The following is a 25,562-nucleotide window of genomic DNA, read 5'->3' as shown; positions in this document are numbered from 1 at the left end:
ACTGAAGTCTATATTAAAACGGGATATATTGGCATGATTAAGTGATTAATTGACCACGACTAAAAGGACGGGTGGCATTGGGTTTCCTTTGCATCTTTACGGACGAGTGGTACTAAGCACTAAGTAGTTGAATGACAGTGCACCTTATTGCGCATGTGCAGTAAAGATAATTAGCCATATTTTTTCTTTGATAGCGCAAACTTCGTCTGAAAGAATAGTAAAATTAGACCTTTATTTAAGCTTGAAATATGCCGGATTATCTTGGAAAAGACCAACGAAAGATCCGGGAGGATGAAACCAAAGAGGATAAACCGATTCAATGTAAGTATGGTCTGCTATCATGACAGACCCTTGCGTTTCTTTGGCCTCGTGAAAAGTTCAATGTCAATATGGAGATTATCTGTTAAATATTTTGTTTTCCTATATAGCTTTGGATGAAGGAGACATAGCCCTTCTTAAGACATATGTAAGTATTTTCTTAATGTCTGCTCTCCTTGATTAACTTTATACTTAAGTTAGTGGTACCTATTATCGTGCATTCGAAAAAAAATCATCTTAAGGTACTCGTACCTATTATCGGCCACTTTAGGTTTACGCTAAAATATCTCGCGAACAAAACAAATTCATTGCCCATAATTTGCAACGAAGATTCTTTAACTATTTGACATGAGTATTTAGCAAAAATATTTTTTAATTTACCGGTTTGTTTAGAGAGGAAACGATAATTTGTAGGGAGTGTTTGACTTTCCTATTATCGGCCACCCTTACCTATTATCGGCCAGGCACGTTCTATTATTGGCCACTCACCTTTTCAGGAAAATAGCACAGAAAACTTGCTTCATTTTAGCTAAAATACCATAGACAATAATCCCTGATAAATGTAGTTTGCAAAAGTGCTTTTCAATTCTAATTTAAGCTTCATTTGGCCCTGTACTAAGCGATTGAAAACTAACATTACGTGTGTGTGTCACACTGCACTGCAAAACTCACAATCGCTCAAATTTGTTTTGAATGGTTCAAGTGGTCGATAATAGGACATGTGACCGAGGCTCAAACATTGAAAGATCACATGAAACCGAGGCTGAAACAAAGGCCAGAAAGCACCCTGGGACAACAACAACAGAATGGCGGATTTGCTGAGCGATTTTCATTGTGATTGGTAAATGTTGGAGATTTTTACGGCTTCTTTTCGTCCTCACATTTTCAACTCAAACATGTTTCACAGACGTTGTTTTTTCAAATCGATGTGTCATTTTCAGCTTGTTCTTCATAGTTCACGAAATATTTTCCATTGGCCGATAATAGGAAGTGGCCAATAACAGACACGAGTACCTTATATCTAATACGCTAAGGAAAAAGTGTGTGCCATCTCTCATGGACAAAAGGAGCAATTAGAAAACTCAAGAACCACACAAATCACAACCCCTAGCTAATAGGGGTATTGGGAAAGGTTTCCACTTTCAAATGATCAGGCAAAGAGAAGCTGCAATTGAACCATTTTTCTTAGCGAGAGAAAGCACTCTCAAACACTACATTTTGAGCTCTCCACAGAGATCCAAAAAAATATTTCTAACTCACAGCCAAAAGCACCATCGACGTTCAGAACTTCGTGGTTTGCAAGCAAATCACAGTTAATGTTCAGGCGAAAAAAAATGATAAAGCACAATGTTGACAGGATAGCACTTGTTGAAGACTTTTGTTTGCGTCTTGCATGGCATCAAGCGTTCACATTTTGTAAACAATCATTTCAAAGAGGTTTTAAAACTGCCACAATAGTATCGATTAAATACTTAAATATTAGATTAAACTATAGAATAAAAACTGATTTTAAACCATTTTCAAATTCCATTTTCTGTTAGATTCAGTTCTGATATCCTGTCGGCCCATGTTTTCTTTGTAAATATGACTTCACCCGGACTTCAGACCGGGCCGATGAAGCAAGGATTCGTGCTTTTCAATGCCCACACAAACGTGTTGGAAAAACTTTGATTGCATTTGACTTTAATGTAGATGGCAAACTCGCATGAATTTCCTGCCAAAGACTCTGAACACAGGCCCTCCAATAAGGCAGAGAAAAGTGAGGGGAATATTTTGGGCATAGTTTTTTTTATAGCGTAGCATATATAAAGATAATTTATAATGAAACTTGATAAATTGAATATCGGTAGCAATCCTGTTATATTATTGGTTTATTTCCAATATGATGAGAGATCCTATGCTTCAAGTTTTGGCAAAACATGGATAAATACACGTTTCAAATCAAATTTATATATGATTATTATATGATCATGATGTATCCGTTTCTTTTTTCAGATCATAGAGTGCTAGAGTGGCTCGAATTTCTCCCAAATTCAGCCAAAAAATGTTTTAAATGCTGGTAGCATGGCATCCTGCATTTAGATAGAAGCAGTACCGATTATATTTTTCTTGTCTGTTATAGGGTGCAGGTGTTTATAGCAAGTCAATAAAAAAGGTTGAGGAAGACATACAATCTACATTGAAAAAAGTCAACGAATTAATAGGTAGGATGGATGTAAAGGTATTTTTATATATGATTTTGTTTATTTTTTGCTTGGATACAAATTGGATTTGAAAAAAAAAAACGATTTAATGAACCTTCCATTATTGTTACTGTGTGTAGTGGAAGCTATCAATTTGGTTGTAGGTTAGTTTATTTCAAATACACTGAAATGGACATACACAAAAAATGGCAATTGAAATTCGACAGGGGCTTAAAATCACTGTAAACTCAGATATTTGTTTTGATAAATTACTGTAAAGCAAAGGCTCTAAATCGTCTCTTGAATACAAACTCGCCAGTTTGCCGTTTTGCTGCAAGCTCACGTCCGTGTTATGGAAAGCCTTCACACCCAAAATGGCAGGCTTGCGCTTGCGTAACAGAGAGCTTGTTCTAGTTAAAGACCTCATGTTTGTGTAATGGGTGAAAATGAAATCCGAACCATTGTTTCAGACCCAGTATCAGTTGGGGTACTTTTGTGGACCATTTCCGGTCCTGGGATCGTTTCGGGTCCTGGGATCCTTTTGGGTCCTGTACATAGTATCAACAATAAGAACAATAACAAACAATATAACATTAAAGTTCTATGAGGTGAGAGCGTGAGTGCTTCCCATGTGCCGCAAGACTCATGTGGTGACCAGTAGGTCACATGTTTGATTCACGTACTTCACACGATCATCATTCAGCTGGTCACACCATGGTAACCTCCACTTTAATGTGTTGCTTTGAATACTAAAAAAAATTATATTACAGATTGTGGTTGAGTGACAGATTGTGAGTGTTATCAAGATCCTGTTATGTTTTTCTAAGGAAAACTCTTTTTGATAACCTGAAGTCATAGTGCCTTACTACATTCCCTCGGCATATTTTATACAACAAAACTCACATAATCTCATATTTTCTATACCTCAAACAGGTATAAAAGAGTCTGACACAGGACTTGCCCCTCCTGCCTTGTGGGATTTAGCAGCTGATAAACAGACATTGCATGGAGAACAGCCTCTACAGGTAAAAATGTAATGGAGTATCTTTAGGTGTGTTTAGCCATTTTATGCTTTGAAGAAATATAGGCAGGTATATTCTTAGCTTGTATAGCTTGTACACTATGTTGCGTTATCTACGATTTTCACCAAAACTTCACCTTCCTATTCTAGGTTGCAAGATGTACTAAAATTATTAACGCAGACTCAGAAGATGCCAAGTACATCATTAATGTCAAGCAGTTTGCTAAGTTTGTTGTTGACCTTGGTGACCAGGTGGCTCCTACTGATATAGAGGAGGGCATGAGGGTTGGGTAAGACAACATCTGCTACCATTTGCTAGTATTTAGAGGCACTCTGCCCTTGTTCTTATTATAGTATTTAGAGGCACTCTGCCCTTGTTCTTATTTTAGTATTTAGAGGCACTCTGCCCTTGTTCTTATTTTAGTATTTAGAGGCACCCTCTCCTTGTTCTTATTATAGTATTTAGAGGCACTCTGCCCTTGTTCTTATTATAGTATTTAGAGGCACTCTGCCCTTGTTCTTATTATAGTATTTAGAGGCACTCTGCCCTTGTTCTTATTATAGTATTTAGAGGCACTCTGCCCTTGTTCTTATTATAGTATTTAGAGGCACTCTGCCCTTGTTCTTATTATAGTATTTAGAGGCACTCTGCCCTTGTTCTTATTATAGTATTTAGAGGCACTCTGCCCTTGTTCTTATTATAGTATTTAGAGGCACTCTGCCCTTGTTCTTATTTTAGTATTTAGAGGCACTCTGCCCTTGTTCTTATTATAGTATTTAGAGGCACTCTGCCCTTGTTCTTATTATAGTATTTAGAGGCACTCTGCCCTTTTTCTTATTATAGTATTTAGAGGCACTCTGCCCTTGTTCTTGTTATAGTATTTAGAGGCACTCTGCCTTTGTTCTTATTATAGTATTTAGAGGCACTCTGCCCTTTTTCTTATTATAGTATTTAGAGGCACTCTGCCCTTGTTCTTATTATAGTATTTAGAGGCACTCTGCCCTTGTTCTTATTTTAGTATTTAGAGGCACTCTGCCCTTGTTCTTATTATAGTATTTAGAGGCACTCTGCCCTTGTTCTTATTATAGTATTTAGAGGCACTCTGCCCTTGTTCTTATTATAGTATTTAGAGGCACTCTGCCCTTGTTCTTATTATAGTATTTAGAGGCACTCTGCCCTTGTTCTTATTATAGTATTTAGAGGCACTCTGCCCTTGTTCTTATTTTAGTATTTAGAGGCACTCTGCCCTTGTTCTTATTATAGTATTTAGAGGCACTCTGCCCTTGTTCTTATTATAGTATTTAGAGGCACTCTGCCCTTGTTCTTATTATAGTATTTAGAGGCACTCTGCCCTTGTTCTTATTATAGTATTTAGAGGCACTCTGCCCTTGTTCTTATTATAGTATTTAGAGGCACTCTGCCCTTGTTCTTATTATAGTATTTAGAGGCACTCTGCCCTTGTTCTTATTATAGTATTTAGAGGCACACTGCCCTTGTTCTTATTATAGTATTTAGAGGCACTCTGCCCTTGTTCTTATTATAGTATTTAGAGGCACTCTGCCCTTGTTCTTATTATAGTATTTAGAGGCACTCTGCCCTTGTTCTTATTATAGTATTTAGAGGCACTCTGCCCTTGTTCTTATTATAGTATTTAGAGGCACTCTGCCCTTGTTCTTGTTATAGTATTTAGAGGCACTCTGCCCTTGTTCTTATTATAGTATTTAGAGGCACTCTGCCCTTGTTCTTATTATAGTATTTAGAGGCACTCTGCCCTTGTTCTTATTATAGTATTTAGGGGCACTCTGCCCTTGTTCTTATTATAGTATTTAGAGGCACTCTGCCCTTGTTCTTATTTTAGTATTTAGAGGCACTCTGCCCTTGTTCTTATTATAGTATGTAGAGGCACTCTGCCCTTGTTCTTATTATAGTATTTAGAGGCACTCTGCCCTTGTTCTTATTATAGTATTTAGAGGCACTCTGCCCTTGTTCTTATTATAGTATTTAGAGGCACTCTGCCCTTGTTCTTATTATAGTATTTAGAGGCACTCTGCCCTTGTTCTTATTTTAGTATTTAGAGGCACTCTGCCCTTGTTCTTATTATAGTATTTAGAGGCACTCTGCCCTTGTTCTTATTATAGTATTTAGAGGCACTCTGCCCTTGTTCTTATTATTAGTATTTAGAGGCACTCTGCCCTTGTTCTTATTATAGTATTTAGAGGCACTCTGCCCTTGTTCTTATTTTAGTATTTAGAGGCACTCTGTCCTTGTTCTTATTATAGTATTTAGAGGCACTCTGCCCTTGTTCTTATTATAGTATTTAGAGGCACTCTGCCCTTGTTCTTATTATAGTATTTAGAGGCACTCTGCCCTTGTTCTTATTATAGTATTTAGAGGCACTCTGCCCTTGTTCTTGTTATAGTATTTAGAGGCACTCTGCCCTTGTTCTTATTATAGTATTTAGAGGCACTCTGCCCTTGTTCTTATTTTAGTATTTAGAGGCACTCTGCCCTTGTTCTTATTATAGTATTTAGAGGCACTCTGCCCTTGTTCTTATTATAGTATTTAGAGCCACTCTGCCCTTGTTCTTATTATAGTATTTAGAGGCACTCTGCCCTTGTTCTTATTATAGTATTTAGAGGCACTCTGCCCTTGTTCTTATTATAGTATTTAGAGGCACTCTGCCCTTGTTCTTGTTATAGTATTTAGAGGCACTCTGCCCTTGTTCTTATTATAGTATTTAGAGGCACTCTGCCCTTGTTCTTATTATAGTATTTAGAGGCACTCTGCCCTTGTTCTTATTTTAGTATTTAGAGGCACTCTGCCCTTGTTCTTATTATAGTATTTAGAGGCACTCTGCCCTTGTTCTTATTATAGTATTTAGAGGCACTCTGCCCTTGTTCTTATTATTAGTATTTAGAGGCACTCTGCCCTTGTTCTTATTATAGTATTTAGAGGCACTCTGCCCTTGTTCTTATTATAGTATTTAGAGGCACTCTGCCCTTGTTCTTGTTATAGTATTTAGAGGCACTCTGCCCTTGTTCTTGTTATAGTATTTAGAGGCACTCTGCCCTTGTTCTTATTTTAGTATTTAGAGGCACTCTGCCCTTGTTCTTATTATAGTATTTAGAGGCACTCTGCCCTTGTTCTTATTATAGTATTTAGAGGCACTCTGCCCTTGTTCTTATTATAGTATTTAGAGGCACTCTGCCCTTGTTCTTATTATAGTATTTAGAGGCACTCTGCCCTTGTTCTTATTTTAGTATTTAGAGGCACTCTGCCCTTGTTCTTATTATAGTATTTAGAGGCACTCTGCCCTTGTTCTTATTATTAGTATTTAGAGGCACTCTGCCCTTGTTCTTATTATTAGTATTTAGAGGCACTCTGCCCTTGTTCTTATTATAGTATTTAGAGGCACTCTGCCCTTGTTCTTATTTTAGTATTTAGAGGCACTCTGTCCTTGTTCTTATTATAGTATTTAGAGGCACTCTGCCCTTGTTCTTATTATAGTATTTAGAGGCACTCTGCCCTTGTTCTTATTATAGTATTTAGAGGCACTCTGCCCTTGTTCTTATTATAGTATTTAGAGGCACTCTGCCCTTGTTCTTGTTATAGTATTTAGAGGCACTCTGCCCTTGTTCTTATTATAGTATTTAGAGGCACTCTGCCCTTGTTCTTATTTTAGTATTTAGAGGCACTCTGCCCTTGTTCTTATTATAGTATTTAGAGGCACTCTGCCCTTGTTCTTATTATAGTATTTAGAGCCACTCTGCCCTTGTTCTTATTATAGTATTTAGAGGCACTCTGCCCTTGTTCTTATTATAGTATTTAGAGGCACTCTGCCCTTGTTCTTATTATAGTATTTAGAGGCACTCTGCCCTTGTTCTTATTATAGTATTTAGAGGCACTCTGCCCTTGTTCTTATTATAGTATTTAGAGGCACTCTGCCCTTGTTCTTATTTTAGTATTTAGAGGCACTCTGCCCTTGTTCTTATTATAGTATTTAGAGGCACTCTGCCCTTGTTCTTATTATAGTATTTAGAGGCACTCTGCCCTTGTTCTTATTATAGTATTTAGAGGCACTCTGCCCTTGTTCTTGTTATAGTATTTAGAGGCACTCTGCCCTTGTTCTTGTTATAGTATTTAGAGGCACTCTGCCCTTGTTCTTATTATAGTATTTAGAGGCACTCTGCCCTTGTTCTTATTATAGTATTTAGAGGCACTCTGCCCTTGTTCTTGTTATAGTATTTAGAGGCACTCTGCCCTTGTTCTTGTTATAGTATTTAGAGGCCCTCTGCCCTTGTTCTTATTATAGTATTTAGAGGCACTCTGCCCTTGTTCTTATTATAGTATTTAGAGGCACTCTGCCCTTGTTCTTATTATAGTATTTAGAGGCACTCTGCCCTTGTTCTTATTATAGTATTTAGAGGCACTCTGCCCTTGTTCTTATTTTAGTATTTAGAGGCACTCTGCCCTTGTTCTTATTATAGTATTTAGAGGCACTCTGCCCTTGTTCTTATTATAGTATTTAGAGGCACTCTGCCCTTGTTCTTATTATAGTATTTAGAGGCACTCTGCCCTTGTTCTTATTATAGTATTTAGAGGCACTCTGCCCTTGTTCTTGTTATAGTATTTAGAGGCACTCTGCCCTTGTTCTTATTATAGTATTTAGAGGCACTCTGCCCTTGTTCTTATTATAGTATTTAGAGGCACTCTGCCCTTGTTCTTATTATAGTATTTAGAGGCACTCTGCCCTTGTTCTTATTATAGTATTTAGAGGCACTCTGCCTTTGTTCTTATTTTAGTATTTAGAGGCACTCTGCCTTTGTTCTTATTATAGTATTTAGAGGCACTCTGCCGTTGTTCTTATTTTAGTATTTAGAGGCACTCTGCCCTTGTTCTTATTATAGTATTTAGGGGCACTCTGCCCTTGTTCTTATTATAGTATTTAGAGGCACTCTGCCCTTGTTCTTATTATAGTATTTAGAGGCACTCTGCCCTTGTTCTTATTATAGTATTTAGAGGCACTCTGCCCTTGTTCTTGTTATAGTATTTAGAGGCACTCTGCCCTTGTTCTTGTTATAGTATTTAGAGGCACTCTGCCCTTGTTCTTATTTTAGTATTTAGAGGCACTCTGCCCTTGTTCTTATTATAGTATTTAGAGGCACTCTGCCCTTGTTCTTATTATAGTATTTAGAGGCACTCTGCCCTTGTTCTTATTATAGTATTTAGAGGCACTCTGCCCTTGTTCTTATTATAGTATTTAGAGGCACTCTGCCCTTGTTCTTATTATAGTATTTAGAGGCACTCTGCCCTTGTTCTTATTTTAGTATTTAGAGGCACTCTGCCCTTGTTCTTATTATAGTATTTAGAGGCACTCTGCCCTTGTTCTTATTATAGTATTTAGAGGCACTCTGCCCTTGTTCTTATTATTAGTATTTAGAGGCACTCTGCCCTTGTTCTTATTATAGTATTTAGAGGCACTCTGCCCTTGTTCTTATTATAGTATTTAGAGGCACTCTGCCCTTGTTCTTGTTATAGTATTTAGAGGCACTCTGCCCTTGTTCTTATTATAGTATTTAGAGGCACTCTGCCCTTGTTCTTATTATAGTATTTAGAGGCACTCTGCCCTTGTTCTTATTTTAGTATTTAGAGGCACTCTGCCCTTGTTCTTATTATAGTATTTAGAGGCACTCTGCCCTTGTTCTTATTATAGTATTTAGAGGCACTCTGCCCTTGTTCTTATTATTAGTATTTAGAGGCACTCTGCCCTTGTTCTTATTATAGTATTTAGAGGCACTCTGCCCTTGTTCTTATTTTAGTATTTAGAGGCACTCTGTCCTTGTTCTTATTATAGTATTTAGAGGCACTCTGCCCTTGTTCTTATTATAGTATTTAGAGGCACTCTGCCCTTGTTCTTATTATAGTATTTAGAGGCACTCTGCCCTTGTTCTTATTATAGTATTTAGAGGCACTCTGCCCTTGTTCTTGTTATAGTATTTAGAGGCACTCTGCCCTTGTTCTTATTATAGTATTTAGAGGCACTCTGCCCTTGTTCTTATTTTAGTATTTAGAGGCACTCTGCCCTTGTTCTTATTATAGTATTTAGAGGCACTCTGCCCTTGTTCTTATTATAGTATTTAGAGGCACTCTGCCCTTGTTCTTATTATAGTATTTAGAGGCACTCTGCCCTTGTTCTTATTATAGTATTTAGAGGCACTCTGCCCTTGTTCTTGTTATAGTATTTAGAGGCCCTCTGCCCTTGTTCTTATTATAGTATTTAGAGGCACTCTGCCCTTGTTCTTATTATAGTATTTAGAGGCACTCTGCCCTTGTTCTTATTATAGTATTTAGAGGCACTCTGCCCTTGTTCTTATTATAGTATTTAGAGGCACTCTGCCTTTGTTCTTATTTTAGTATTTAGAGGCACTCTGCCTTTGTTCTTATTATAGTATTTAGAGGCACTCTGCCGTTGTTCTTATTTTAGTATTTAGAGGCACTCTGCCCTTGTTCTTATTATAGTATTTAGGGGCACTCTGCCCTTGTTCTTATTATAGTATTTAGAGGCACTCTGCCCTTGTTCTTATTATAGTATTTAGAGGCACTCTGCCCTTGTTCTTATTATAGTATTTAGAGGCACTCTGCCCTTGTTCTTGTTATAGTATTTAGAGGCACTCTGCCCTTGTTCTTGTTATAGTATTTAGAGGCACTCTGCCCTTGTTCTTATTTTAGTATTTAGAGGCACTCTGCCCTTGTTCTTATTATAGTATTTAGAGGCACTCTGCCCTTGTTCTTATTATAGTATTTAGAGGCACTCTGCCCTTGTTCTTATTATAGTATTTAGGGGCACTCTGCCCTTGTTCTTATTATAGTATTTAGAGGCACTCTGCCCTTGTTCTTATTATAGTATTTAGGGGCACTCTTCCCTTGTTCTTATTATAGTATTTAGGGGCACTCTGCCCTTGTTCTTATTATAGTATTTAGAGGCACTCTGCCCTTGTTCTTGTTATAGTATTTAGAGGCACTCTGCCCTTGTTCTTATTTTAGTATTTAGAGGCACTCTGCCCTTGTTCTTATTATTAGTATTTAGAGGCACTCTGCCCTTGTTCTTATTATAGTATTTAGGGGCACTCTGCCCTTGTTCTTATTATAGTATTTAGAGGCACTCTGCCCTTGTTCTTATTATAGTATTTAGAGGCACTCTGCCCTTGTTCTTATTATAGTATTTAGAGGCACTCTGCCCTTGTTCTTGTTATAGTATTTAGAGGCACTCTGCCCTTGTTCTTGTTATAGTATTTAGAGGCACTCTGCCCTTGTTCTTATTTTAGTATTTAGAGGCACTCTGCCCTTGTTCTTATTATAGTATTTAGAGGCACTCTGCCCTTGTTCTTATTATAGTATTTAGAGGCACTCTGCCCTTGTTCTTATTATTAGTATTTAGAGGCACTCTGCCCTTGTTCTTATTATAGTATTTAGAGGCACTCTGCCCTTGTTCTTATTATAGTATTTAGAGGCACTCTGCCCTTGTTCTTATTATAGTATTTAGAGGCACTCTGCCCTTGTTCTTATTATAGTATTTAGAGGCACTCTGCCCTTGTTCTTGTTATAGTATTTAGAGGCACTCTGCCCTTGTTCTTATTATAGTATTTAGAGGCACTCTGCCCTTGTTCTTATTATAGTATTTAGAGGCACTCTGCCCTTGTTCTTATTTTAGTATTTAGAGGCACTCTGCCCTTGTTCTTATTATAGTATTTAGAGGCACTCTGCCCTTGTTCTTATTATAGTATTTAGAGGCACTCTGCCCTTGTTCTTATTATAGTATTTAGAGGCACTCTGCCCTTGTTCTTATTATTAGTATTTAAAGGCACTCTGCCCTTGTTCTTATTATAGTATTTAGAGGCACTCTGCCCTTGTTCTTATTATAGTATTTAGAGGCACTCTGCCCTTGTTCTTATTATTAGTATTTAGAGGCACTCTGCCCTTGTTCTTATTATAGTATTTAGAGGCACTCTGCCCTTGTTCTTATTATTAGTATTTAGAGGCACTCTGCCCTTGTTCTTATTATAGTATTTAGAGGCACTCTGCCCTTGTTCTTATTATAGTATTTAGAGGCACTCTGCCCTTGTTCTTATTATTAGTATTTAGAGGCACTCTGCCCTTGTTCTTATTATAGTATTTAGAGGCACTCTGCCCTTGTTCTTATTATAGTATTTAGAGGCACTCTGCCCTTGTTCTTATTATAGTATTTAGAAGCACTCTGCCCTTGTTCTTATTATTAGTATTTAGAGGCACTCTGCCCTTGTTCTTATTATAGTATTTAGAGGCACTCTGCCCTTGTTCTTATTATAGTATTTAGAGGCACTCTGCCCTTGTTCTTATTATTAGTATTTAGAGGCACTCTGCCCTTGTTCTTATTATAGTATTTAGAGGCACTCTGCCCTTGTTCTTATTATTAGTATTTAGAGGCACTCTGCCCTTGTTCTTATTATAGTATTTAGAGGCACTCTGCCCTTGTTCTTATTATAGTATTTAGAGGCACTCTGCCCTTGTTCTTATTATTAGTATTTAGAGGCACTCTGCCCTTGTTCTTATTATAGTATTTAGAGGCACTCTGCCCTTGTTCTTATTATAGTATTTAGAGGCACTCTGCCCTTGTTCTTATTATAGTATTTAGAGGCACTCTGCCCTTGTTCTTATTATAGTATTTAGAGGCACTCTGCCCTTGTTCTTATTATTAGTATTTAGAGGCACTCTGCCCTTGTTCTTATTATAGTATTTAGAGGCACTCTGCCCTTGTTCTTATTATAGTATTTAGAGGCACTCTGCCCTTGTTCTTATTATTAGTATTTAGAGGCACTCTGCCCTTGTTCTTATTATAGTATTTAGAGGCACTCTGCCCTTGTTCTTATTATAGTATTCAGGTTTGCGAGACACATAAGCATAAGAATCTCTGATCATGATGGCTAGCCAGATTTTGTACAGAACCATCAGTACTGCAGGGGTATTAAGTTCAATAATAACCTAAACAAAACTGATTGTGGTGCTATTGAGTAGCTAAGTTACCATTTGTATTTGTTTCTAGTGTTGACCGTAACAAGTACCAAATCCACATTCCCCTTCCACCTAAGATTGACCCGACTGTCACAATGATGCAGGTGAGATTTGGATCAACTACGGTCATGTTCTGCTATTAGCAACACTCTGGGAAACCCTCAAATCAGCAGAACATGGATTCTGTTGACAGCTTGCATATCAAGAAAAATAAAAGGTTCTTTTTTTATTATTAGAAAAGTTCCAATCATTTATTTTGTTTGATGAATAAAGCACAACATCCTATATCTTTAAAGTGGACAAAGTGTCTGAAATGCTAAGAGAATATTATTTAGATTCTGTACTTGGAAAATTAAATGTCTGTAGCGTCATGTCAGTTACAATAATACATATTTGTGATAATGGCAAGTGTTTGCCATTATTTTTTAATTTGAAATGCTGGATTTTGCTTGTTTCTGTCCTTAGGTTGAGGAGAAGCCAGATGTTACATACTCTGATATTGGGGGATGTAAGGAACAGATAGATAAGCTTAGGGAAGTTGTGGAGACTCCATTGTTGCATGTAAGTATAGTTTTTTTATTGTGCAGCTGAATGCATTTGTATTTGATAGTGTGGCAAAGTCTATTTGTGACAATTTATATTGAACTAAGTTTTGTTTTGCTTTTATTATTTTGGGCAAATAGCATTTTTGCGATGGATAAGTGATTTTGCTTCTTTAGCTGTGCTTAAGGCTAGTTCTCATAGGATGTAGGCAGGTTTAGTGACATGGTTCTGATGATACATTATTCATAACAGATATTTTAACAAGTTGCCAGAAGAATATAGTCCACAATGATCCATATATATTACGAAGGAACCCCAGGCCCTGTGTGAAACAAGTAGTTTTAAGTAGGGAAAATAAGTAGCTTTTAGATTCATTCTGTTCATTCTTAGTATATTTATCTTTAAACAGTTCATCAAAAAACATACATTTGTATTTGTTAATGAACTCAATTATTTGGGTTTTTTGATTGATTCATTAATCTTTAAATAAATATTTTGAAACACAATGAACAGACAATAACTATTTGACATTTGAAATCACTGAATACTTGTACAACATCCTGCAACAGTTCTTTTTTTCTATAATTTAAGGTTTGACTGTGTAAGCAGGGCTGCCATTTAATATCTCAAGTGTTTGCTTTTTTTGCTCAACTGAGGCAAACAAATTTGTAATATGCTAAACACATCTCCAAAGCTGCAAGTTCTTGAGCATATCCCTAGCTATCATGACATCTGTTGACATTTCCCAGACATTTTCCATACACTTTTGCTAGTCTTTCTCAACTCAAGCAACAAGCTTAGATTACAATCCTTTGCATTCTCAAAGACATCTCAGAAGCCCCAAATGTAATAATAACCAAACCTTTGACTTATCAAAAGATACATATTGAAGACTGAGTAATTTAGTCTTAGTTTGTTGTAAGCTGTTCTTGGTACTTACCTTAGAATGTGTATTTTTCATTATAGCCTGAGCGGTTTGTCAATCTTGGTATTGAGCCGCCTAAAGGAGTCCTCCTGTTTGGCCCCCCTGGCACTGGTAAAACATTGTGTGCCAGAGCTGTGGCAAACAGAACAGATGCATGCTTCATCCGTGTCATTGGCTCAGAGCTTGTACAAAAATATGTAGGCGAGGGAGCAAGAATGGTCAGGGAACTATTTGAGATGGCACGGACAAAAAAGGCCTGCATTGTATTTTTTGATGAGATTGATGCTATTGGAGGTAAGCCCTGTGGGATATTTGTTGTACATCTACACAACACATGGTTAGCATTTTGGCAAGATGAATAGGTCATGGTCAATAACTTATATTCATGATGTTGTGACTTTTCTTGATGATGTCTCATGGGGGGGGGGGGTAAATAGGGTCTCTGGATGTTCTGATCCACTCTTTTTTTCCAAAAAAAATCTGCCAATCCACACAAAGTTTTGCTTTAATCTGAATCTGAAACACATGGTTGAGGAAAACAATCACAAAATCATTAAAGTCAAAAATTGGCGCAATCACAGGCTTGATTATCAGAATCCAAAAATCAAAAGATCTGTGATCCGGTATGTTTTAAGAATCGAACAATCCATTCTAATGTTTTTGCCATTTTATGGAACCTACAGGAATTCTAGCCAGAATTTAGAGCAGTGGGGAGGTTTTGTTTTAGTCATATCATATTTTTCAAATCATTTTCTTAGGTAACCTCTCCTAGCTCCCAGTGTTTGTCAACATTTTCTTATTTGTGTGGACCTTTCAGCAGAGTTTGATGACCTTGCTTTGTTTGTCAGGTGCAAGGTTTGACGATGGTGCAGGGGGTGATAACGAGGTTCAGCGTACTATGCTTGAGCTCATCAACCAGCTTGATGGATTTGATCCTCGTGGTAACATCAAAGTCCTTATGGCCACAAACAGGTATGTTGTTGTCCAAGGGAAACTTTTTGTAGAGTCTGTAGGTCATTGAAGGATTGAATGCTAGTAGAACTAAAGAGTTGTTGTTAGAAACAAATATAGAGACAGTCACTTTAAAATTAGAAATTACTTTAACCCATTGACTCCTGGCTTTTTTGGAGCTGAATTTACAAAAAACAGACTGAAAACAGATACCTCCCCCCCTATTCTGAGTTTTATACAGCCCATCAAAGTCAAACACAGCTGCACCTAGTCAGCGGTATCCAAGCTTTCCAACAGTGCTTTGCGGTCCCCACTTTTAATCCCTCGTCGATGTGCTGAAGCCAGCACAAGTTGATGGTTGCTTGTATTTTTCATCAAAAATACAGCTATGAGCATATTAGGAGAGTGTCTCAGGACATCATGAAGTCTTTTGGGGCATAATTGAGTGCTTTGCTTATGGATATTTGCAAGCAAAGGTGGATTCATGATGATTTTTTCTTGTTTGGCTTTGCCCGGATGAGAAAATAATTTTCTAATGAATCACCACAGCTCTCCTAAATGGTGTCTTTTCTGAAACCAAATTGATTCCAAAATTGTTTACACTGCTATTCTGGGTCTGTATGACCTGGAATTGATTCGTTTGGCTTCGGGGTGAAAAGACTTATAAAAAACCATCTGACTTTGGGGAGAGGAGTGTTGACTGGCCCTCCCCTCGTGAATTTTCCCCTGGATCTCCCATAATGCTTTGCAATACGTAAAGATATTTTCGTGGTTGTACAATCCTTCAAGGAATGAACATTGTGTTTTGAGGCCAAGGAAATGTACCTGGAGGATCAGAATAAAGGTATCTATTTGTGTCTTGAGCTGTGTTTGCTGATTTCTCTCCCTTGTGTGGTATTTTGAGCGTTTTATTGAGAGGGGTGATTCTGCTTTTCTCTCCTTGTTCGATTTGAGATTTGTCAAAGAACCTGTGCTATTATTTGGCTTAAGAGTAGATGCCAACACCTTGGTTTGATGCATATCTGCAAGACCATTTATCCCTTAGACTGATGCCTGAGTATCTTCATCTTGTTGTGTTTATTTTGAATTTATGAATTTTTTGGGTTGTGGGTACTTCCCAAAGCCGGTACAGGCCGGTTCAGGGGTCAATGTGTTTACCAACACACCCTAAAAATCATGCTTGCCTCGCTGCCTGAGAACAATGCATTTTTCGCAAGCTTAGGTGCATACAACAGTGTAGGCAAATTCTGCTTGATATACAAACAAGCCTCCTTTAAGTTATGGCTGATATTCTAACATATAATTCTTATGTTAAAACCATTAGGGAAACCACAGGGAGCCCAAATTCTATAAAAATATTTGCCTTTATAAATTCAAAGCAGCAGTGTCAACCCACTTTTGGTACTTTTCCTGTATATTCACCGTCAAAGTAATCTTATCACAAAACCTTGCCTGAATCTGATGTTTTCTTGGGCATTTTTTTCTAAAAAAGCTATGCATATCATCCCTATCAATGAGTCCAGTCATGTCCAAGTAAAAAAAATTCTATTTTCTAGGTTAAAGATATTCACTTGCTAGAAATGGCATATATGTGATCCAATCCACTGGTGTATGTCACAGCACAAGTCTAAAAAGGTCTAGTTATTTTGATTAAAATCTAGGGGTGGTTGATTAACCCATTGACTCCTGGCTTTTTTGGAGCTGAATTTACAAAAAACAGACTGAAAACAGATACCTCCCCCCCTATTCTGAGTTTTATACAGCCCATCAAAGTCAAACACAGCTGCACCTAGTCAGCGGTATCCAAGCTTTCCAACAGTGCTTTGCGGTCCCCACTTTTAATCCCTCGTCGATGTGCTGAAGCCAGCACAAGTTGATGGTTGCTTGTATTTTTCATCAAAAATACAGCTATGAGCATATTAGGAGAGTGTCTCAGGACATCATGAAGTCTTTTGGGGCATAATTGAGTGCTTTGCTTATGGATATTTGCAAGCAAAGGTGGATTCATGATGATTTTTTCTTGTTTGGCTTTGCCCGGATGAGAAAATAATTTTCTAATGAATCACCACAGCTCTCCTAAATGGTGTCTTTTCTGAAACCAAATTGATTCCAAAATTGTTTACACTGCTATTCTGGGTCTGTATGACCTGGAATTGATTCGTTTGGCTTCGGGGTGAAAAGACTTATAAAAAACCATCTGACTTTGGGGAGAGGAGTGTTGACTGGCCCTCCCCTCGTGAATTTTCCCCTGGATCTCCCATAATGCTTTGCAATACGTAAAGATATTTTCGTGGTTGTACAATCCTTCAAGGAATGAACATTGTGTTTTGAGGCCAAGGAAATGTACCTGGAGGATCAGAATAAAGGTATCTATTTGTGTCTTGAGCTGTGTTTGCTGATTTCTCTCCCTTGTGTGGTATTTTGAGCGTTTTATTGAGAGGGGTGATTCTGCTTTTCTCTCCTTGTTCGATTTGAGATTTGTCAAAGAACCTGTGCTATTATTTGGCTTAAGAGTAGATGCCAACACCTTGGTTTGATGCATATCTGCAAGACCATTTATCCCTTAGACTGATGCCTGAGTATCTTCATCTTGTTGTGTTTATTTTGAATTTATGAATTTTTTGGGTTGTGGGTACTTCCCAAAGCCGGTACAGGCCGGTTCAGGGGTCAATGTGTTTACCAACACACCCTAAAAATCATGCTTGCCTCGCTGCCTGAGAACAATGCATTTTTCGCAAGCTTAGGTGCATACAACAGTGTAGGCAAATTCTGCTTGATATACAAACAAGCCTCCTTTAAGTTATGGCTGATATTCTAACATATAATTCTTATGTTAAAACCATTAGGGAAACCACAGGGAGCCCAAATTCTATAAAAATATTTGCCTTTATAAATTCAAAGCAGCAGTGTCAACCCACTTTTGGTACTTTTCCTGTATATTCACCGTCAAAGTAATCTTATCACAAAACCTTGCCTGAATCTGATGTTTTCTTGGGCATTTTTTTCTAAAAAAGCTATGCATATCATCCCTATCAATGAGTCCAGTCATGTCCAAGTAAAAAAAATTCTATTTTCTAGGTTAAAGATATTCACTTGCTAGAAATGGCATATATGTGATCCAATCCACTGGTGTATGTCACAGCACAAGTCTAAAAAGGTCTAGTTATTTTGATTAAAATCTAGGGGTGGTTGATTAACCCATTGACTCCTGGCTTTTTTGGAGCTGAATTTACAAAAAACAGACTGAAAACAGATACCTCCCCCCCTATTCTGAGTTTTATACAGCCCATCAAAGTCAAACACAGCTGCACCTAGTCAGCGGTATCCAAGCTTTCCAACAGTGCTTTGCGGTCCCCACTTTTAATCCCTCGTCGATGTGCTGAAGCCAGCACAAGTTGATGGTTGCTTGTATTTTTCATCAAAAATACAGCTATGAGCATATTAGGAGAGTGTCTCAGGACATCATGAAGTCTTTTGGGGCATAATTGAGTGCTTTGCTTATGGATATTTGCAAGCAAAGGTGGATTCATGATGATTTTTTCTTGTTTGGCTTTGCCCGGATGAGAAAATAATTTTCTAATGAATCACCACAGCTCTCCTAAATGGTGTCTTTTCTGAAACCAAATTGATTCCAAAATTGTTTACACTGCTATTCTGGGTCTGTATGACCTGGAATTGATTCGTTTGGCTTCGGGGTGAAAAGACTTATAAAAAACCATCTGACTTTGGGGAGAGGAGTGTTGACTGGCCCTCCCCTCGTGAATTTTCCCCTGGATCTCCCATAATGCTTTGCAATACGTAAAGATATTTTCGTGGTTGTACAATCCTTCAAGGAATGAACATTGTGTTTTGAGGCCAAGGAAATGTACCTGGAGGATCAGAATAAAGGTATCTATTTGTGTCTTGAGCTGTGTTTGCTGATTTCTCTCCCTTGTGTGGTATTTTGAGCGTTTTATTGAGAGGGGTGATTCTGCTTTTCTCTCCTTGTTCGATTTGAGATTTGTCAAAGAACCTGTGCTATTATTTGGCTTAAGAGTAGATGCCAACACCTTGGTTTGATGCATATCTGCAAGACCATTTATCCCTTAGACTGATGCCTGAGTATCTTCATCTTGTTGTGTTTATTTTGAATTTATGAATTTTTTGGGTTGTGGGTACTTCCCAAAGCCGGTACAGGCCGGTTCAGGGGTCAATGTGTTTACCAACACACCCTAAAAATCATGCTTGCCTCGCTGCCTGAGAACAATGCATTTTTCGCAAGCTTAGGTGCATACAACAGTGTAGGCAAATTCTGCTTGATATACAAACAAGCCTCCTTTAAGTTATGGCTGATATTCTAACATATAATTCTTATGTTAAAACCATTAGGGAAACCACAGGGAGCCCAAATTCTATAAAAATATTTGCCTTTATAAATTCAAAGCAGCAGTGTCAACCCACTTTTGGTACTTTTCCTGTATATTCACCGTCAAAGTAATCTTATCACAAAACCTTGCCTGAATCTGATGTTTTCTTGGGCATTTTTTTCTAAAAAAGCTATGCATATCATCCCTATCAATGAGTCCAGTCATGTCCAAGTAAAAAAAATTCTATTTTCTAGGTTAAAGATATTCACTTGCTAGAAATGGCATATATGTGATCCAATCCACTGGTGTATGTCACAGCACAAGTCTAAAAAGGTCTAGTTATTTTGATTAAAATCTAGGGGTGGTTGATTAACCCATTGACTCCTGGCTTTTTTGGAGCTGAATTTACAAAAAACAGACTGAAAACAGATACCTCCCCCCCTATTCTGAGTTTTATACAGCCCATCAAAGTCAAACACAGCTGCACCTAGTCAGCGGTATCCAAGCTTTCCAACAGTGCTTTGCGGTCCCCACTTTTAATCCCTCGTCGATGTGCTGAAGCCAGCACAAGTTGATGGTTGCTTGTATTTTTCATCAAAAATACAGCTATGAGCATATTAGGAGAGTGTCTCAGGACATCATGAAGTCTTTTGGGGCATAATTGAGTGCTTTGCTTATGGATATTTGCAAGCAAAGGTGGATTCATGATGATTTTTTCTTGTTTGGCTTTGCCCGGATGAGAAAATAATTTTCTAATGAATCACCACAGCTCTCCTAAATGGTGTCTTTTCTGAAACCAAATTGATTCCAAAATTGTTTACACTGCTATTCTGGGTCTGTATGACCTGGAATTGATTCGTTTGGCTTCGGGGTGAAAAGACTTATAAAAAACCATCTGACTTTGGGGAGAGGAGTGTTGACTGGCCCTCCCCTCGTGAATTTTCCCCTGGATCTCCCATAATGCTTTGCAATACGTAAAGATATTTTCGTGGTTGTACAATCCTTCAAGGAATGAACATTGTGTTTTGAGGCCAAGGAAATGTACCTGGAGGATCAGAATAAAGGTATCTATTTGTGTCTTGAGCTGTGTTTGCTGATTTCTCTCCCTTGTGTGGTATTTTGAGCGTTTTATTGAGAGGGGTGATTCTGCTTTTCTCTCCTTGTTCGATTTGAGATTTGTCAAAGAACCTGTGCTATTATTTGGCTTAAGAGTAGATGCCAACACCTTGGTTTGATGCATATCTGCAAGACCATTTATCCCTTAGACTGATGCCTGAGTATCTTCATCTTGTTGTGTTTATTTTGAATTTATGAATTTTTTGGGTTGTGGGTACTTCCCAAAGCCGGTACAGGCCGGTTCAGGGGTCAATGTGTTTACCAACACACCCTAAAAATCATGCTTGCCTCGCTGCCTGAGAACAATGCATTTTTCGCAAGCTTAGGTGCATACAACAGTGTAGGCAAATTCTGCTTGATATACAAACAAGCCTCCTTTAAGTTATGGCTGATATTCTAACATATAATTCTTATGTTAAAACCATTAGGGAAACCACAGGGAGCCCAAATTCTATAAAAATATTTGCCTTTATAAATTCAAAGCAGCAGTGTCAACCCACTTTTGGTACTTTTCCTGTATATTCACCGTCAAAGTAATCTTATCACAAAACCTTGCCTGAATCTGATGTTTTCTTGGGCATTTTTTTCTAAAAAAGCTATGCATATCATCCCTATCAATGAGTCCAGTCATGTCCAAGTAAAAAAAATTCTATTTTCTAGGTTAAAGATATTCACTTGCTAGAAATGGCATATATGTGATCCAATCCACTGGTGTATGTCACAGCACAAGTCTAAAAAGGTCTAGTTATTTTGATTAAAATCTAGGGGTGGTTGATTAACCCATTGACTCCTGGCTTTTTTGGAGCTGAATTTACAAAAAACAGACTGAAAACAGATACCTCCCCCCCTATTCTGAGTTTTATACAGCCCATCAAAGTCAAACACAGCTGCACCTAGTCAGCGGTATCCAAGCTTTCCAACAGTGCTTTGCGGTCCCCACTTTTAATCCCTCGTCGATGTGCTGAAGCCAGCACAAGTTGATGGTTGCTTGTATTTTTCATCAAAAATACAGCTATGAGCATATTAGGAGAGTGTCTCAGGACATCATGAAGTCTTTTGGGGCATAATTGAGTGCTTTGCTTATGGATATTTGCAAGCAAAGGTGGATTCATGATGATTTTTTCTTGTTTGGCTTTGCCCGGATGAGAAAATAATTTTCTAATGAATCACCACAGCTCTCCTAAATGGTGTCTTTTCTGAAACCAAATTGATTCCAAAATTGTTTACACTGCTATTCTGGGTCTGTATGACCTGGAATTGATTCGTTTGGCTTCGGGGTGAAAAGACTTATAAAAAACCATCTGACTTTGGGGAGAGGAGTGTTGACTGGCCCTCCCCTCGTGAATTTTCCCCTGGATCTCCCATAATGCTTTGCAATACGTAAAGATATTTTCGTGGTTGTACAATCCTTTAAGGAATGAACATTGTGTTTTGAGGCCAAGGAAATGTACCTGGAGGATCAGAATAAAGGTATCTATTTGTGTCTTGAGCTGTGTTTGCTGATTTCTCTCCCTTGTGTGGTATTTTGAGCGTTTTATTGAGAGGGGTGATTCTGCTTTTCTCTCCTTGTTCGATTTGAGATTTGTCAAAGAACCTGTGCTATTATTTGGCTTAAGAGTAGATGCCAACACCTTGGTTGGATGCATATCTGCAAGACCATTTATCCCTTAGACTGATGCCTGAGTATCTTCATCTTGTTGTGTTTATTTTGAATTTATGAATTTTTTGGGTTGTGGGTACTTCCCAAAGCCGGTACAGGCCGGTTCAGGGGTCAATGTGTTTAAGCTATAAATTTTGAGAGGATTTTTTTATTTTAAATAATCATCTATGCCCACTGTCCTGCTTCAAAAGCCTTAATCATAGCTTTATCAACGTAGGATCTGTTTTGTACTAAAGGTAAAGGTAGAACATATGGAAGATAGGTAAATATTTGAAGAAATTATGAATAGCTTTTAAAGGAGCCTAGGTGGCGCAGTTGGCAGAGCGTCGCTCTGTAGTGCCTGTGCCTCTCACCACAGGTTTCCCGGTCGCTCTGTAGTGCCTGTGCCTCTCACCACAGGTTTCCCGGTCGCTCTGTAGTGCCTGTGCCTCTCACCACTGGGTTCTGGGTTTGATTCCCGGTTCTGACGTGAGTTGAGTTATTTTGTCTTGCCTTTTCTCTGAGGGTTTTTCTCCGGGTTCTCCGGTTTTCATCCCTCCACAAAACCAACAATTTCGATCTTAGCTGTGATCCGTGGTCAGACACGAGTTGTATGGCGTCTGCCTCAAGCGCCTTCCTATATGCCTTCAACCCGACCACATCTGAATCTGCACACCGTAATTCAGCATCTAGCTGCGATGAGAGTGATTAGCTACTCAAATTTATTTATTATTTATAAGGTTCCCCACATAAAATTCATCTGGAAAGCTATATTATGCATAGTAAATATTCTAAAATTAAAATCTTCAAAAGTTTTGTTTTCTGTCTAACTTATGCCATAGCTTGTGTCTCGGCCAATCAAACCCCTAGCATTAACAATGGCATTTTTGACATGCCACCATTTACTTCAGTGCCTAATTCTAACATGGAGCATTGGTTAAACCTAGTGAAAACTTGGTTTTGTATCTTGTCTGAGTCCCTTTGCTGAGATCCTGACCAAGGGTCAGACAAATAGACAAGATGATCAGATAGATGGGCAGGCACACAGATAGACGGACAGATGGTTTATTTTAAGACTGTCCACAGACAAGTGTAAGGAAAACATAGAAAAGGATAGCTAGCAGTATAAGGACGGGTACAACGACATAGAAATAGAGCATTTCAGAAATACTGATGCCCTAAAAAACTTGTTCAAGAATATTTTGTTTGTTTTCAGACCGGATACCCTAGATCCTGCTCTAATGAGGCCTGGTCGACTTGATCGTAAAGTAGAGTTTGGTCTCCCTGACCTAGAGGTATATTCTTGTTTTTGCTTGTGCACTAAGGGCGTGTTTTTTCCTATCATTCTGGAATGGGAATGGTTGGTAGAGAATGTTCAGAATGACATTCGACTCATTCTGCTACAGGTAGCAGAATGGGTGGAATGGCCTTTATTCCGGAATGGGAACACGGGATAAACAAACGTACGCTTTTTCCATTCTAATCATTCTCATTCCGGAGCCACAAGTACATGCTTTAAGACATTCAAAAATGTGGAATCATGGTCATGGGGTATGTCATGCAAAAAGGCCTCATTGATCCTTTGGCCTTTTTGCGTGTCCTGGCACATACTTTATGAACGCCAGGGTACTCTATGGTGAAATAAAATGATGTACTATGTTGAATTTGTAACATGTTGTGATTATGCTCATTCATCGGTGTTGATTTAGACAAGTATTCTGTTAAACCTTGCAATGTTTTTTAGTTTAAACTGCAATTTTTTGCTTACAGGGAAGAGCTCACATCTTTAAAATCCATGCTCGTTCCATGAGTGTTGAGCGAGATATCCGTTATGAGTTGTTGGCAAGATTATGCCCTAACAGCACAGGTAAGTTTGTGTGTCTTTTCCTGTGTGTCTTTCCATCCTGTCTGACTGTATTGTCTAATATATTTATTATTGAATTCCACATTTTCAGTTCTCTTTCTATAAATGATTGATTGTTAATTGCCTATTGATGTATCTGTTTAGGTGCTGAGATCCGCAGTGTGTGTACGGAAGCAGGGATGTTTGCCATTCGTGCCCGAAGAAAGGTAACAATTTTTCATTTTTTTTAGCTTGATGTTTACAAGCTCTGAAGCATTCTTTGCTGATCTAGTTCTTGTAGTCAATATGAACAAGCTTGGTTAGGACAAATAGTAATGGAAATGACACAAGGCTATAACAAAGACTTCTATGTTCCATCATTTGTGATGATACATTTTCCCCTTTATTACACAGCATATTAACCATATGTTGATTTGAAGGTTGCAACAGAGAAGGATTTCCTAGAGGCTGTGAACAAGGTTATAAAGGCTTATGCCAAGTTCAGCGCTACTCCTCGCTACATGACCTACAACTAGGCTATCAACATTTGCCACCAATAGCATCATCGTCATCATCACCATCACGGAAACCATTTGCCACCAATAGCATCATCGTCATCATCACCACCACGGAAACCATTTGCCATTATCTTGTATTTGGCTACCTTGTTTGCAGACATTTGTCTTAATGAGCAGCAATGAGTTGTCTGTATTAGGGACTGTTGATTAACTGCTGTCACTGTCTATATCTATTGTAGTGTGCCCGGTTGAGAATAAATTGTATATATACTGACGTTAAACTGAGGTGTTTGCTTTTAACCCGTTTAATTAACATTTTTTGAGCTACAAATGTGCTACCTGTCACCACGAGAAGGTAAAATGAGTGAAAACGATATACCTTCTTTACTTCATCCTTCACACATATATAATAATAATAGTAATAATCTGATAATCTTTATTTTTACTTATTTTTTGATTAATTACATTACATTAGAATAAGATAATTAACGTATAATTGGTGTGTTGTTTGAGTTTGAGCAAGAAAAGTTTTTTAGAAAGAAAAATTAACAAAAATAATAGCATAGAAAATACAGAAGTCCCCCAATAACTTGTAAATACTTTGTTAGCACTCCTAGGTGCATAGTTTAAATTTGCTTTTTGAAACCCTATGTATAGCTCAAATTTGTAAATGCAATTTTTGCTTGTGAGAGCTTGGTTTGTTATACAAAACAACAATAAAATTACTTGCGCAGTAGCGCATGGTTTTTTGAATTACCTTTTTGGGAACCCAAGGCGTGAAATGAAGAATTACCGGGGTCGGGGAAGATTTGAATGAGATCTCTCTTAAAGGACAAAATTATTTTCCTTCCTTCCCCTGGAGCTTTAGCAAAGGAAAACCTCGTGCACATGCGGAACCAACAGGAAATTACGTCACAACATCAAATGTATTTTAGCATGTAAGAGTTGATTATCCCTTGCATTTGTAATGAGCAACTAAACTAAAAAAAATAAATAAATGTCTAAATATCAAAACCCTCCCCGGACTCTTAGCTACTTGCCTTTATTGAGGTTTACGTGAAATAAAGCCCTACAGAAAACAATTAAGCGTGTCAATCATGTAATAACTGT

The 25,562-nt window shown here is 37.8% G+C and overlaps 1 protein-coding gene and 1 long non-coding RNA gene across 4 annotated transcripts; one reads left to right on the top strand and one right to left on the bottom strand.

The window, feature by feature from the left end:
* Positions 1-137: 137 nt before the first annotated feature.
* Positions 138-24,725, top strand: LOC5508994 (26S proteasome regulatory subunit 7). Of its 3 annotated transcripts, none has more exons than XM_048724517.1 (14): positions 138-321; positions 429-466; positions 2,441-2,522; positions 3,435-3,526; positions 3,673-3,812; positions 12,603-12,675; positions 13,037-13,132; positions 14,081-14,333; positions 14,888-15,011; positions 23,308-23,386; positions 23,862-23,958; positions 24,100-24,161; positions 24,375-24,515; positions 24,562-24,725. In XM_048724517.1, the coding sequence occupies exons 1-13, from the start codon at positions 249-251 to the stop codon at positions 24,468-24,470; spliced, it is 1,305 nt and encodes a 434-aa protein (XP_048580474.1). In that variant the 5' UTR covers positions 138-248; the 3' UTR covers positions 24,471-24,515; positions 24,562-24,725. The 3 variants fall into 3 exon arrangements, with proteins under 3 accessions (XP_048580474.1, XP_048580475.1, XP_001629536.1); XM_048724518.1 differs by having other exon boundaries at positions 24,375-24,519; positions 24,566-24,725; XM_001629486.3 differs by having other exon boundaries at positions 24,375-24,725.
* On the bottom strand, positions 14,527-25,389 carry LOC125561147. The gene is made up of 2 exons (XR_007307154.1): positions 25,210-25,389; positions 14,527-15,080 (listed from the first exon to the last, which is right to left on the bottom strand). It is a non-coding gene; the product is annotated as an uncharacterized LOC125561147 (long non-coding RNA).
* Between the last annotated feature and the right edge of the window lie 173 nt (positions 25,390-25,562).

This window comes from Nematostella vectensis, chromosome 3 (genome assembly GCF_932526225.1).
Source record: "Nematostella vectensis chromosome 3, jaNemVect1.1, whole genome shotgun sequence".
Lineage (NCBI taxonomy): Eukaryota > Metazoa > Cnidaria > Anthozoa > Actiniaria > Edwardsiidae > Nematostella > Nematostella vectensis.
This window is presented reverse-complemented; position numbering and strand designations above follow the sequence as displayed.

Excerpts from the sequence above, each read along its gene's own strand:
- LOC5508994 (XM_048724517.1), top strand. The coding sequence starts at position 249 with ATGCCGGATTATCTTGGAAAAGACCAACGAAAGATCCGGGAGGATGAA. Across the intron at positions 467-2,440 it reads TAGCCCTTCTTAAGACATAT|GGTGCAGGTGTTTATAGCAA; the intron begins GTAAGTATTTTC and ends TGTCTGTTATAG. Across the intron at positions 13,133-14,080 it reads TGGAGACTCCATTGTTGCAT|CCTGAGCGGTTTGTCAATCT; the intron begins GTAAGTATAGTT and ends TTTTCATTATAG.